This window comes from Morus notabilis, unplaced genomic scaffold, assembly GCF_000414095.1.
Source record: "Morus notabilis unplaced genomic scaffold, ASM41409v2 Scaffold1404, whole genome shotgun sequence".
Lineage (NCBI taxonomy): Eukaryota > Viridiplantae > Streptophyta > Magnoliopsida > Rosales > Moraceae > Morus > Morus notabilis.
The window spans coordinates 76,083-89,987 of NW_010361280.1; the positions used below are offsets into that span (position 1 = coordinate 76,083).

At 34.0% G+C, this 13,905-nt stretch overlaps 2 protein-coding genes across 2 annotated transcripts; one reads left to right on the plus strand and one right to left on the minus strand.

The window, feature by feature from the left end:
• Window positions 1–1,989: 1,989 nt before the first annotated feature.
• LOC21392953 (protein TIC 40, chloroplastic) lies at window positions 1,990–10,272 on the minus strand. The gene is made up of 14 exons (XM_024166254.1): window positions 9,967–10,272; window positions 9,465–9,570; window positions 9,303–9,360; window positions 9,197–9,214; window positions 8,531–8,795; window positions 7,479–7,585; window positions 7,012–7,072; window positions 6,722–6,797; window positions 5,719–5,759; window positions 5,278–5,323; window positions 4,514–4,608; window positions 3,569–3,672; window positions 3,443–3,490; window positions 1,990–2,527 (listed from the first exon to the last, which is right to left on the minus strand). Exons 1-14 carry the CDS (start codon window positions 10,142–10,144, stop codon window positions 2,468–2,470), a joined length of 1,263 nt encoding a protein of 420 aa, XP_024022022.1. The 5' UTR covers window positions 10,145–10,272; the 3' UTR covers window positions 1,990–2,467.
• A 633-nt stretch (window positions 10,273–10,905) lies between these two features.
• LOC21392954 (eukaryotic translation initiation factor NCBP) lies at window positions 10,906–13,708 on the plus strand. Its single transcript, XM_010099105.2, has 6 exons — window positions 10,906–11,144; window positions 11,863–11,958; window positions 12,073–12,177; window positions 12,292–12,369; window positions 12,970–13,089; window positions 13,173–13,708. The coding sequence occupies exons 1-6, from the start codon at window positions 10,983–10,985 to the stop codon at window positions 13,302–13,304; spliced, it is 693 nt and encodes a 230-aa protein (XP_010097407.1). The 5' UTR covers window positions 10,906–10,982; the 3' UTR covers window positions 13,305–13,708.
• The last annotated feature ends 197 nt before the right edge of the window (window positions 13,709–13,905 follow it).

Consider the following 13,905-nt stretch of genomic DNA (forward strand, 5'->3'; position numbering starts at 1 on the left):
CTCACAATAATACACTTCTACAATTATTTTCCAAAGGGCTGCAGTTCTAAATTAAGCCATCTAAGTCATAAATATCTATAAATAACTATACAAAATGTAAACGAGTTTAGGCCCCGTTCATTTTGCTTATTCGAATTTAGAATTCGAGTTTTACTACAGTAAAAAGCTCTCACAAACAGTCACATCTATCTTTTTGTTACGATAAAAAGCTCTCATATAAAGTCAGATCTCAACTCAAATTAAAAACTCGAATCAGCGAACTAAACGAGCCCTAATTATATCTACTTTTACATATCTCACTCTTCATTTGGGGCATTTTGAAGGAAAGACGTTGGAGGATTTGATAGTAAAAGTTTTAGCCGTGGTGGGCTTAATTGACATAAACATCAATCTCTTGTCATTAGATGAGGCCTTGTAACGTTGAGGGATAATAGATGGCACCCCAAATGAAATGAAGAGAGAGGGATTGAGAGCTCCATTGTATGTGAATAAACAAGCAGGGGAAAATGAAAAAGAGAACAAAAAAGCAATGTTGAAAAATAAAATGCTTCAAGAGCTTCCAACTTTAATAGTACGTAGCATATTCATTGTTATTACAGAGATTATTTCCTTTTTAATAAGATTATATTTTTAATAAAATTACGATGATTGAATAGTTGATAAAATATTTACGATAATTAATAAAATTAAATTTTTAATAAGTAAATTTTCATATTTACACGATGATTATATATTTATGATATCTTTAATATTATATATATTCATATCATTACGTCAGATTCTGTGGATCGTCATCATCGAAGATATCAATGGAATCTTATCACGTTAATTGACTTTTCCCATTTGCGTGAATCAAGATCTTCAACAAGTAGTTGCTATCAATATTATAATTCTCCTTACATAAAAACGTACCAAGGCCACGTGGCCAAGGGCTTTCACAATCATCTAGGTCAACCCATGACTACAAGACAACGAAGATCTTTTGCATGCGTATCTATTTAATTTTTTAATTCAATAGTTTATAATATATTATATCTTGATCATTTTCTTATCATTACGCAAGATTTTGTGGATCTCATCCAAGATATCAATTGAAACTTAACGCGTTACTTGATTTTTCCAGTTTATAAATAACAAGGATATCCAACAAGGCTGTAGCTATTATTAATTCTCGTTCTTTAATTTCCAAAACCACGTCACGCTACTAATTAATTAGATATGACAAGTGGAATTATATAGAGTCTAACATTATGTAGACATAAATACTAGTCAAAGAAATTATAATCTTAGAAATTTGATGCTCTTCAAGCATTATTTGTCGTTAACTTCTTTTGCACTCTTTTACCCCTTTTGTCGTAGTTGTTCGGAGCTCTCAGATTCCCTTCATGAGTATAGGTTGATACTAACAGATAAAGCTCACCGCAAAAATTATCAAATCATCAAATTAACTTATTTTGAAGACATTCTTGATTTTATAGCGTACGAGTGAAGTTGTTTTCCTTTCTCGAGTGCCCCCACAAAAGCGCAGGCACTCAAAAGACTTGCTACCGTGACGCAATCTAGTTTTAAAAGGTCAAGCTGCATTTTCTCGAACAACTCCAAGGCTTTAACACTATATCCTCGCTGAGCTAGACCAGATATAAACGAGTTATACGAAACTCCGTCCCTGTTCTGCATTGAGCTAAAAATCATAAAGCGTTAAAAGCGCATTGCACACGTAGGTTTCATTTTTTCATTTGTGTTCAAACTTGAGAAATTATTAGAAAATTTGGTGTACCACTTTATTATGTTATTATGGTAAATTTGTCTCTAATTGACGTATAATTTGTTTATGTCAATCCTATTTAATAATGCCTTTTCTAGTTAACTTTTATCGTTTAATTACAATAACGATAGATACTCAAATCAAACTCCTTTTTTTTTATTTTTTTTAGCTTTACATCCTCTAATTCTTCTCTATTAAAGTTACGCCTCCCTATTAAGTGTTTAATAGATACACAAAGGTATAAAAAAAAATCTTTGTACCCTGCACCAGTAGCATTCTTTTATAGCTCTATTGGCTAGAAATAGTCATCTTCGTGCTCAAAATAGAATTCGTCCAAACTTTATTAAATGAATTTGGGGAGTTTCTTTGGCAATTAGCGACACAAAATTTTGAAAAAGCTAGCAAAGATATTGTTACTAAGGGCTAACCAGATTTTCAGACTTCAAATACATAACTTTAGCCATGACGGACAAAACAAACTTTTTAGAGCAACCAAGACACTTCAGAGCAGAAACTTAGAGACAGATATTCAGGCATAAGCCCGAGAACAAGAAGCATTTCGCGATCTGGATGGCTTCTGTAACCTTGCTCATCTACAACTAAGAAACATCCGTACTCCAAAAAACAGCTATCATCTACACCAACACCGTCAAGGTGAGGCGGTCACTTCACAGAACGTTCTGGGAACTAGATTCTACGGTATCAAGGCGAGCCAGTAACTCCAGGAAAGAGTTCTGATATTTTGTTGAAAACATCCATTACCTGAGACAAAAGGGAAAGAAAACACCATCTTATACATATATAGATTTAGATTCTGAAGCATGGTCAATCACAAGACTTGAGACGTCCAGAAATTTAATAACCAAAAGTCAAACTATTCATTTAAGATTTCATCAAACTGCATTTCGATCCCAAATCAAGTTCCTAGCAGAATGAAAATACATAGGACCTGTTTGTTTGCGTTTTCATTTTTTTTTTTTCACGGTTTTCAAAGCAAAAAAATGAAAACGGGTGTTAAAAACGTGTTTGGTGCAATTTTTTTTAAAAAACAAAACCAAAAACATTTTTGTCTTTTTGTGGAAATCAGAAAACGAAAAAAGGGTGTTTTCATTTTCTCATTTTCGTTTTCTGTTTTCTGAAAAACGGATTTCACTTTTTTTTTTTTTTTTTTTTTCATTTTCTTCCCTCTTTTCTGAAACCGTTTTTGTATTATATATGTTTATTTAATATATTATTATTTAATATAATAAATAATATTATTTATATAATATATTTAATAATATTATTTATTTAATATATTTAATATATTATTTATTTAATATATTTAATATATTATTTATTTAATATATTTAATAATATTATTTATTTAATATATTATTATTTAATATATTATTACATGTTTTCAAAAATAACCACTAAACGCAATTTCAGTTTTTTTTTAAACTGAAATCAATCTCTAAATAAAACTACCAAACGTATTTTTAGAAATAATTCAAAAATGAAACTAAAAACGTTTTCATTTTCATTTTCGTACAGAAAATAAAAACGTTTTAGAATCAATTCCAAACGCACCCATACATTTTTTTTTTTTTTTTTGCTAAAACTATATATATATATATATTAAGTCCTGATAGACGAACTGCAATTGAAAATAAGATAATTTTAGGAACCACCTACCTCCTTGTCATTTTGATATTTTGCAATGCTTAATGGGTTCTGTGAACACTGCAAAAGCAATACACCATTCGGTTAGCATCGTAACAACAAATAAAACAACTGAATCTAAACGCTTGCAAGACGTACATCCATGATGGCTTGTTGAACTCTTGGGTTTTGAAATGCCAAGGCAACGTCAGGATTGGCCATAATCTTTGAAATAACTTCCTCAGGAGTAAGCCCAATTTGGTCTGCCAAATATCACATAATAAAGGAGTAGAATTCTGAGTTAAACACATTATAATATCGAAGGTCCACATTAATGCATTTGTGAATTCGTTTATGCATGCACTACATTTGCACATTGCACAATCTGCTTCACGTTTGGTGCAGATAAAAAATTCGAGACTGAATAATTTGGCAAGCAATGGTTTATATTCATGCTTCCTGTCAAATATTACAGCCAAGTACTTCTATTCTCGATGTACTTGAAAACGTATTGCTTAGTTTCCGGAATCAACTACAATTCTATATAGACGTGCAGTATAATAAGTTTTAAGAATTGCAAGATTGGTACGTGCATGAGATAGTGGCGCCGGAGTCCTATATTTATCTTTTTGGGACATGCGACTTCTTTTTAACAATTAGATCTATAAAATAGGCTTTCTGTAGTTACAAGTTGAGAGTTATACGGAAAATTCATTTATGTATCTTATAAGTTGAGTTCTATGGTATTCATATGAGACCCTTTTTAATATCAAGAAAGAGAAATCCCAAATATCCATTTTAGTCATCACTTACCAAAAAGTGACGATGGTAAAAACAAATTACTGAATAAGTAGCGACTAACAAGCAAGGTTTAGACTGAAATCAACTCAAAAAGACAGAAGGGAAAAAAAAAAAAAAAAAAAAAGAACTTCAACTGAGCTTTTCATTTTATTCATAACCAAAGATGATCAGATCGACAAAGGTGTTGAACTACATAAATACCAAATTCATATGCCATGATCAAATTATAATAAAATGCAAATGCTCAGATAACATATACGCAATATCCTGCATAGAGGAAGATACTTTCAAGCGCAAACTTACCAAACTGTTGCTTAACGTCAGGACTGCTCAGATCAAAATTCTTCAAGGAATCCATCACGCGGTTGTCCCATTGAGAGTTTCCACCCATATTCTTTCTGGAGGACAGTATGTATGGAAAAAATTAGCGATATTCACTAACCAGCCATTACAGCGTTTTATACAACATAATTACTGCAGACGGCTAGATACAAACAATCTCCCTTCTGCCTTATCAGACCCCCAAAACAACAGCATCACCCCTCATTTAGAAAAGAGTGCACCATTATAGAGTTTGATTATCTAAGCAAAAATAGAATACACAAATAGATAAAACTGAAAAAAACAAAACAAAACAAAACAAAGAAATACGTACTACTTCTTTTCATGACCATTGTAAAAGTGTTCCGGAAGCAAATGGTATATCAAGATTATACACAAACAAACATATCACATCCGAGCTTGGAATCATTAATAGTGATTATATATATAGTTTTATATATAACAGATTAGAAAGAAATCAAGTTTCAGTATAGCACCCTCATGACGCGCCATGTATCGAATAGGAACAGAAAAGAACATAATCGAATATGTACTTACTTAATAATAAAGAAAAAAAGACATAATAAAAAAAAAATGTACATTGTACCTTTAAAAAAGACAAAATGCTCATAATTTCATTGCAATCATGAGAAAAATGTTTCTACATAGTCACTAATTTCACTGCAATCATGAGAAAGTTGTTTCTACACAAAATCACTTATAGACAACGTGGAAAAGGAACATACAACATGTCTTCAAGTTGCTGGCGGTACTGCGGATTTTGCAACATCCCTATTATAAAACATACACAATATTATCTTAGTGTTCAGTAGATGTATAGAGTTGTGCAAGTTAGTGAATTGACAGAAAAATGCTGCATCCGCGTCAAATGGATTAAAAAGTAACTGAAAGTGAACTTATGGCAGCTTGCAGAATAGACTTTGGAAAAAAAATCAATTTGAAATAGCTAATAAAGAACTTTCGTTGACTCTAAGACATTGAACCGAAGTCCATCTACTAGAATTTAATCTGTATTGGCTCAACAACCACACGACATCCCAAATTAATCCCCATGCAATTTCCCACCAAAGCCTTATTCCTTTGTATAAGGGACAAAAAAACTAAGGACAAAAAACATATACATGAATGGAAAGTGAAAGGAAATAGGTACGGAAGGATAGACTTACACTTGAAGGTAGTAGGATTTCTCATCTCCTCAGGTAAATAGCTACAAGAACACATAAGCAGTTAATCTGCTTTCCCATAGCACAAAAATCACGAAACTGATATTTCTCCATTTAAGTTTACTAGGATGTGTTCACAGACTAGCCTCTAATTAATAAATAAACTCATATACATAGAGATCACACACGCACATAATAGGAGATGAAGAGGACCGCAGAGAGAGAGAGAGAGAGAGAGAGAGAGAGAGTAAAAGCCCAAACAAGAAAAGAGCAGCAAAATTGCAAACAAGCTTTCCAACAAATCAAAAGCCAGAAAAGGGAATATATTTTCTTTTACACCAAGAAATTCCACAAACCCACTTATAATCTTTGGGAACCATGAAACTCCTGGACAGGTAGGTGGCTCTGATGGATTGAACCCTACACCGTGTGGGAACAAATCACAAGCCTAACTGCCCGACAAACCCTTAGGTATTATAATAACCAAAAAAAAAAAAAGAAAAAAAAAAAAAAAAAAAAAAAAAAAAAAACTTGAAAAGAAAAATCTTGGAAAGACCTCAAGACAAAAACCCAGGAAGAAACACCCTATACCATTCTCATGTTTATCCTCATCCACATACAAAGTTATTTTCTTCGTTTCCAAACAAAGTATCTAGCAAATACCCAACATTGCTTAATTCCAAAGCAATGAAATTGGTGTTTCCCCTCCTTTATCTACAAAATTAGGTCACTGTTTCCTAAAGTTTCCTTTTCAACTATCAAAATGAATCCTCTTAAGATCCCAAGATGAAAACAAGCAAACTCAAGTTATAAGTCACATTGCATGTTGTTCCAAAGAAAATTGAAAACATTTTCACAATTTATAGTCATTTATAACTTTCAGAAAGAACAATGTTAAGAGAAAAGCATATTTTTCGGTTTTTTAGAATAAACAGAAAACTATAATGAACTTTAATTTCAAAGTAAAAAAAAAAAAAAAAAAGAGTTTAAAAAGAAAGTATATTACGGGTAAACCATCTTTTGCACAGTTGGATCTTCCATCATCTTCTCCAAAGCTTCGACGGAGATGGTACTTTCTTGTCCTATTCATTGGTAAACATTAGGATGTCAGCTCAAACTCTATGAAATGCAAAGTGAAAAAAAAAAAAAATAAACAAAAATTATCTCATGAAAATAAAACAGGGGGAGGGGCGGCGGCGGTGGGCACCACACACACACACACAAAGAGAGAGAAAAAAAGATAGAAAAAAGAACTTCATAGCAAGGAACTACAAAATAGACTAAATCTCTACTTACGTGGAGGGGACTCTTGCGATGCACCAACACCGTGCTTAGATGTAGTTCCATTCTGAGAAACCTTACATAATATGAAAATAGTTTAAACTTCTTATACAGGACCAAGCGAGAATGACTATAGACAGAGAAAGAGAAAGAAAGGAGGAAGAGAGACAAAAGAATGAATAGTTAAAAGAAATTAGTGTGAGAAAGAGAAAATCAAGAGGACAACAATTAAATAGTCTGTAATAAATTCAATTAAAGGCTTCAATCTTAACATAACGAGCGTATTTATAGATAGGCAATCCTAATTCAATTAGCAAAGGAGAGAAACTAAATTAAAATAATATCTGTAAATGATAAACTCAAATCCTATGAAATAGGCAAGTAGTCTTAATAGACAGAAATTTAGAATATCTTATATCCAATGCTGCAATAGCTTCCCAACTAACAATAAGCTTTAAATAAACTCAGTAGCAATTACTTACTCCAGCTGTAGGACCTTCGTTAGACGAAATGGTCTCCTCAGCATCTTTTAAGCTACTCTCAAAAGGACTCTTTTGTTTAGTTTCTTCAGGAGAGACATCTACAAAAGCTGCAAGTAAAGAAAACTTAATACTAAAAAAACACTTAAATGTACAATAAATAGGACCGATTAAAAATTCACTGTGGTGTCAATGTCTTCACCCATTTAATGATTCAGGGCAAATCTGCCAATACCGATTATTTAATCCGCAATCAACTATAGCCAATTATAGGGACGAAATAATATTATTATCATCTAAGTGCTCAATATGTATATGAATAAACAGTACAAAAAGGTTAAATTTTTATAAAGGACGGGTATAGCAAGTCAATTAAAGCTTTTTATAAATACATAGACAAAGTTTCTAGCTAATAACAAAAAAAAAGAATTTGATTATAGATACATCAAGAGGGAATTTTCCAACTAATAATTATAAGAATTAAGAACTCAGCTGGCCCCGATAGGGAGGCTCATCTCATGAAATTACTACCACACACAAACCAGATTCCTAGGATGTATGTTATCAATCATGAATCATCAATCATAATTAGAAACTTTTCCACCTAGGGAAAGATTAAACATGATAGATGCTTATAGTTTTGATGATTATTAGGAAAGATGGGTGGTACACTCCCCACTTATTGCCACACTAGAAGTTATGTTGCGTTGATGAATTTCTTGCATTTAATCATAAGCACATCTATTGACCAAATAATTTGAACTTCAACAAGACAATATGAATCGACTATTTTCCATGCTTCTGAAGGAGTGAGGCATTTTTCCATGATGTGTCATTAGTTTGTATTCTATTGCTAAAATTTAGAGAACATCTTGGAAACTAACACGCTTTTATCATAGTAATCAGCATTTTTTATCCTCACAAAAGCAACATCTCATAGGGACAGACCAAATGCAATCAGAATATAAATGGTTCAGAAACCAAATTGCAAATATAGAAAACAAAAATATTTTTATGCAATGTATATAAATAATATAAGAGAATTTTTTTCTTACCAAATTTCTTGGCTTCTGTCTTTTGCTCCGTTTCATCTTTGACATCAGCGGCTGGGGTTGCTTCTACCGTGGTTGCAGCCACATCCACTGTCACCGCTGGTTGAAAAGCCGCAGGACGAGGCGTGCTAGCTAGCCCTGATGGTGATGGTGAAGGTGGTGGAAATGGAAAAGGTGTTCCCGGAGAAAAGGCAGCATTGTTGAATTGGTTATTTTGAGTATTCATTTGGCCCATTAAAGTCTTAAAAGCTTGTTGCATCGCATACTTCTGTGGGAAGATAATTTGGAACAAGCAAAAGATATGAAAAGAAGGCAACTTCAAATTGTATAAAGGAAAAGAAAGAATTAGGAATTCGCTTCACTAATGCACATTCATGAAGTGTCAGGAACTTGCAGCTGTCGAATAAAATGAAATGAAAACATCTAAACATGAAATTTAATACGAAAAAAGAAGAGAACAGGAGTTCTTTTTGAAGCTACAAAGACTAATAAGAAACTCAAAATAAATGCTTCCAAGTTCCAACTCGATATAATCAGACCTAATGGACCATCCATAAACTCCTATAGTGACTGTACGATATCTTGGATGCATCCTCCTAGCTCTAAGCTGTCGAAAACCAACCAAAGCGGCATAATATAGGCCTACTTGTACGGGAGAATAACACTGACCTTCAAGATTCCAGCCACCTGCCATTGCAATCAACTCGTCAAACACGCAGCATTTGAAAATGTTTCAACAAATTCCAAACAAATACCAAGTAAATTATCATCTCACCCATGTAAATACAACTGAAAGCCCAACGCCAACACCAATCCAAAAAAGAGGTGACCCTCTACCGAAAAAGAAGAAGTCTTGTGTGAGTGTGAAGTGAAAACGCGCGCTATAACTAAAAACCAAACAAAATTTTAAAACATAATTGAATGTAACAATGATTACATTTGTGTTGAAGGGGGAGGCACAGAGCCTTGCGGGACGCCAACAGATGTTGTTTCTTGACCACGTGATGAAGAAACGCTTGCAAAACGTTGCAGTTTTAACTTCTCTAGAATGTGTAAGGAAAAAATGAAGCAATTCTCAGTGAAAAACTACAGATGTAGTACAATTTCGTACATCAAAGACATAAATTCACCAAAGAATCAGCAAAGACATAAATTCATATGTTAAGCATCCTTGGAAAACAAACAAAGATTAATTCCTCTCTTCGGATTGTAGAATCAAACACTTGTCCAACACAGAAAATCTTCTCGTCAGGCTAATTTATGTTTTCTTTCATTTCCATTTGAAAAAAATCCAATCAGTAAACAACGAAAATGAGAACTCTAAAGGAAGTGAAAAAACAAAGAAATTCAAACAAAGGAACAAGCTTTTGATTAAATCGTCCAAAAGTTAAATCAATTTTGATATGAAGCACAAAAGATAAACCCTAATTGGCCAAAACCTGGAGAAGAAGAAGAAGCGGAAGCGCGGAAGCGAGACGGAGAAGGAGAGAAGACAACTCTGAAATTGGAGTTGTTGTTGTTGGAGTATCGGAAGGGAAAAGGAGAAGTCTTCCGTAAGGAGGAGGAGGGGCGAGAAAGGGAGAGAGATTGGGGAAGAGAGAGAGGCATCGTCACCATTTGAGAGCTGCTCTTCTTTCTCTCTCTAGCTCAGCTCTGCAAAAATGGAGTTTTATTACTAATTACTGCAACTGGATGAAGAGAGAGAAAACTGGTCAATGAATGTGAATTATGATGATTAACAAGCAACTCAAATTACGACGGAGGAAGCAGAAGAAGAAGAAGATGGACTACGCAGCTGGTGGTGGGACAATCAAGCAAACTGAAAAGACAAAAATACCCCTACTTTGACTTTGAAATCCTTCTTTGTTAATGATATCTTGCCACATTTTGCGTGGTCAAAGGGCAAAACAGTCGTAACAAATAGTTAGTTGTTTTTTTTAAGAAAATAATAGTAAAAAAGGATAAGTTGGGCAATTAACACAATTTGGGTCTAATCCGGAAATATTTCTAAAGTTTGATGGTTTAAGCTACTACTTCTAGAAGTCCGAGGACGAACCAAGGAAAAAGGCAAAGTTCCTGGGGTGGTAAATTCGTATTTTTAAGGCCGTTTAGTTCGTTGATTCGGATTTTTAATTTGAGTTTAGATGTGATTTTATGTAAGAATTTTTTACTGTAACAAAAAAGTTAGATATGATTGTTTGTGAGAGCTTTTTACTGTAGCAGAACTCGAATTCTAAATTCGAATCAGCAAAATGAACGGGACCACAATCATTTTCTCCCTTTTCACAGCCGTTGGATCACACAGCTTGGCATCGGACGGTCTAACTTGAAAGAAGTGGGACGAAGGCAGTTTCGTATTTCTTCCTCTCTCTCTCTCTCTCTCTCTCTCTCTCTCGTTAGGGCTTCGTCTTGGAGAGGAAAAAAGTTGAGAGCTTTGAAAATAATCCAATCGATAATGGAGTCGGTGGCAGCTGAGAAGAAGCAATCCGAGAGCAACAATGGCGATTCCACGAATACTGCGCACTCAGTTCTTGATTCTTCTTCACTCTCCGATAACAGCTCGGAAGCCCTAGAACGCCAAGCTCGCGACCTCAAAGCCGGTCTTCATCCCCTCAAGGTCTCTCTCTCCCTCTCTCTCTCTTTCCTTCTCACTCTCTCTCTACTTATAATGAAAGATTGATCGGTGGATTGATTGATTGAGATTGGACAAATTTTAATTTTTTATTGTATGTAATTCGATCGGCTAGGGATTTGGTTCTCGGTTTTATTATGAATTTCTAAATTGAAAGTTCTTTCTTTTTGATTGGTTGCTGATGTTCCTAGGCTAGAGCATACTCTTTCGCTCAATCTTTTGTTGGATATTTGTTGCCATCGAATTTGGAAATGATTCGTGAGTATATTATTCGAGGGATTGATTGGTGTTATACATGAGATCATTTGGATTACCTTTTGTTAAGATAATTCTTGATGTATTCAAAAATCAATTTGTCACCTAAATTAAACAAATTTTGCATGATTTTCTGTTTCTTATGAGCTTTAGGCCCGTTTGGTTGATGGGTTCAAACCAGTGATTTTGATTATGACTTTTGAAACTCAAATTTTTTGTGAGAAAGAAACACCGTAGCGGAATCAAAACTATGGGTTTAAACTCATGAAACAAACATACCCCTAGGGTTTACATGATTTGGGCTAGGCAATATGGTTCTTGTTCATGGATGTAGAAAATAAAGAGTACCTATAGGCCATAACATGGATGGATAATCCTTTTTTTTAAGATATTTTGTGATCTTTTGATGCACCAACACTTATATTTGTTATGATGTTCTTATGATTAGCACAAGTTTGTATTTTGGTACACTCGTCGGACACCTGGAGTTCGAAGCCAAGCATCTTATGAAGACAATATTAAGAAAATTGTGGATTTCAGCACGGTAAGATCTTTTTTTTTTTTTTCCAAATACAACGAGAAGTCTAAAAAGTGGTCTGAGCCAAATTTCTTTCTCTGCTTCGATATATTTATCACTTTTGAAAATGTGCATAACTAGGTTGAAGGTTTTTGGGTCTCTTATTGCCATTTGGCCCGTCCAGCTTCTTTGCCAAGCCCAACAGACCTCCATCTTTTCAAGGAGGGAATTCGCCCTTTATGGGAGGTAAAAATATCCCTAACCTTATTGGCCATGCAATTCAAGTAATTTTCTGTTTCTAAATATCACTGAATTATTCCTTTTTTTTCAATATATTTCTTTTAAAAAAAAAATGACCAGGACTCTGCTAACTGCAATGGTGGTAAGTGGATAATACGGTTCAAGAAGGTTGTGTCGGGCCGTTTCTGGGAGGATCTGGTAAGGATTTTGACCGAACTTTTGAAAATGAGTAGTAAACTATTACGTTCTGTTATAAGCTGGTACACTTTTTTTTTCTTTTTTTTCCTTTTTTTTGGTGCAATGTTGTTTGTGCGGAATGATTCCTTATCAATGAATAATAGTCAGCCAAGTTTTGTGCACATTTGGTTTTTGGCTATCTCATGGTTGTTTATATAGAAATCTAGTGGTCACAATTTTGAATCTAGGCTGGAAGCTGTTTTGGAACGGAAATATCATGGTATATAAGATTACTGTTAAGCAGTTATTTTGGAAATTATGTAAGTGGAACGATTCATGAATCCCTTTTAAACATCTGGTCAGGGAGTTGCTTAGAATTGTGTTACTAATTGATTCTTTATTCACTCATTCAAGTCATTTCTATTTTTCTATTCGCTCCTTGCTAACACTAACATCTGACATCCCAATTTATTGATCTACTTCGGGTTAGGACATGTGTAGTTTGTTGGTTATTAAAAAGCATGGAGCTACTTGTTTCTATTTTCTAATTTAATGTTTATTCGAATTTACGCATTCTTCTATATTTATTTGGTCACCATTTACCCTTGCATGTGTCTGCAGGTCCTTGCATTGGTGGGTGACCAACTTGATTATGGAGATAACATATGCGGGGCGGTACTGAGCATTCGTTTCAATGAGGATATATTAAGTGTCTGGAATAGAAACGCATCTGACCACCAGGTTGATAAGTTACAGATCTCTATCTATACTCTCTTTCCATCTCATCAACTGCATGTATTCTTACCTCGCATTACTTGTTGCAGGCTGTAATGGCTTTAAGAGATTCAATCAAGCGGCACCTAAAACTTCCACACAGTTATGTTATGGAATACAAGGCGCATGATGCTTCATTGCGTGATAACTCATCCTACAGAAACACGTGGTTGCGAGGGTAAGCGTGTGCTAGCTTACCATTATGCAACCACCCAGATTAGCTGTAGTAGAAGGTTTTCGAGTGGAGGCTGCTAATAGCTGTGGGGCATCACTTACTATGATGATATGTACACACTTTCTGGGGATCTGTAGATTGACTATGAGAAACTAGTATTCGTACTAAAAAGTCAATGATGGTTTATCAACGGATTTGCTCCTTTGACACATGAAATGCCATGCTTTGAGTAACTGCACAAAAAAAAAAAAAAAAAAAAAAAAAAAAAAAAAAAGGGTTGGAACGCCGACTTGAGCTGACTACGAGTTATGCGCATTTTACATTAGTTTTTGCCCTGCAGTGGATAATTATAGTACCACACTGTCTGACCTTGTGAACGTTCGCCAATGTATTGTTTTAGTATGTGTGATAGGTTAGTTTCCTTTTTATGATATAACCATTATTATATAAATACAACAGGGGAAAAGACTTATTTTGGGATTTTTTTTGTGCCTTTAGAAATCTACTTTTATTATTTATGTCTAAAAGTGAAGCAGAAATAAGTCAATTTAAAAAAAAAAAAAAAAAAAAAAAAAAAGGCTTTCTTACTTGATAATTTTGTACGAATA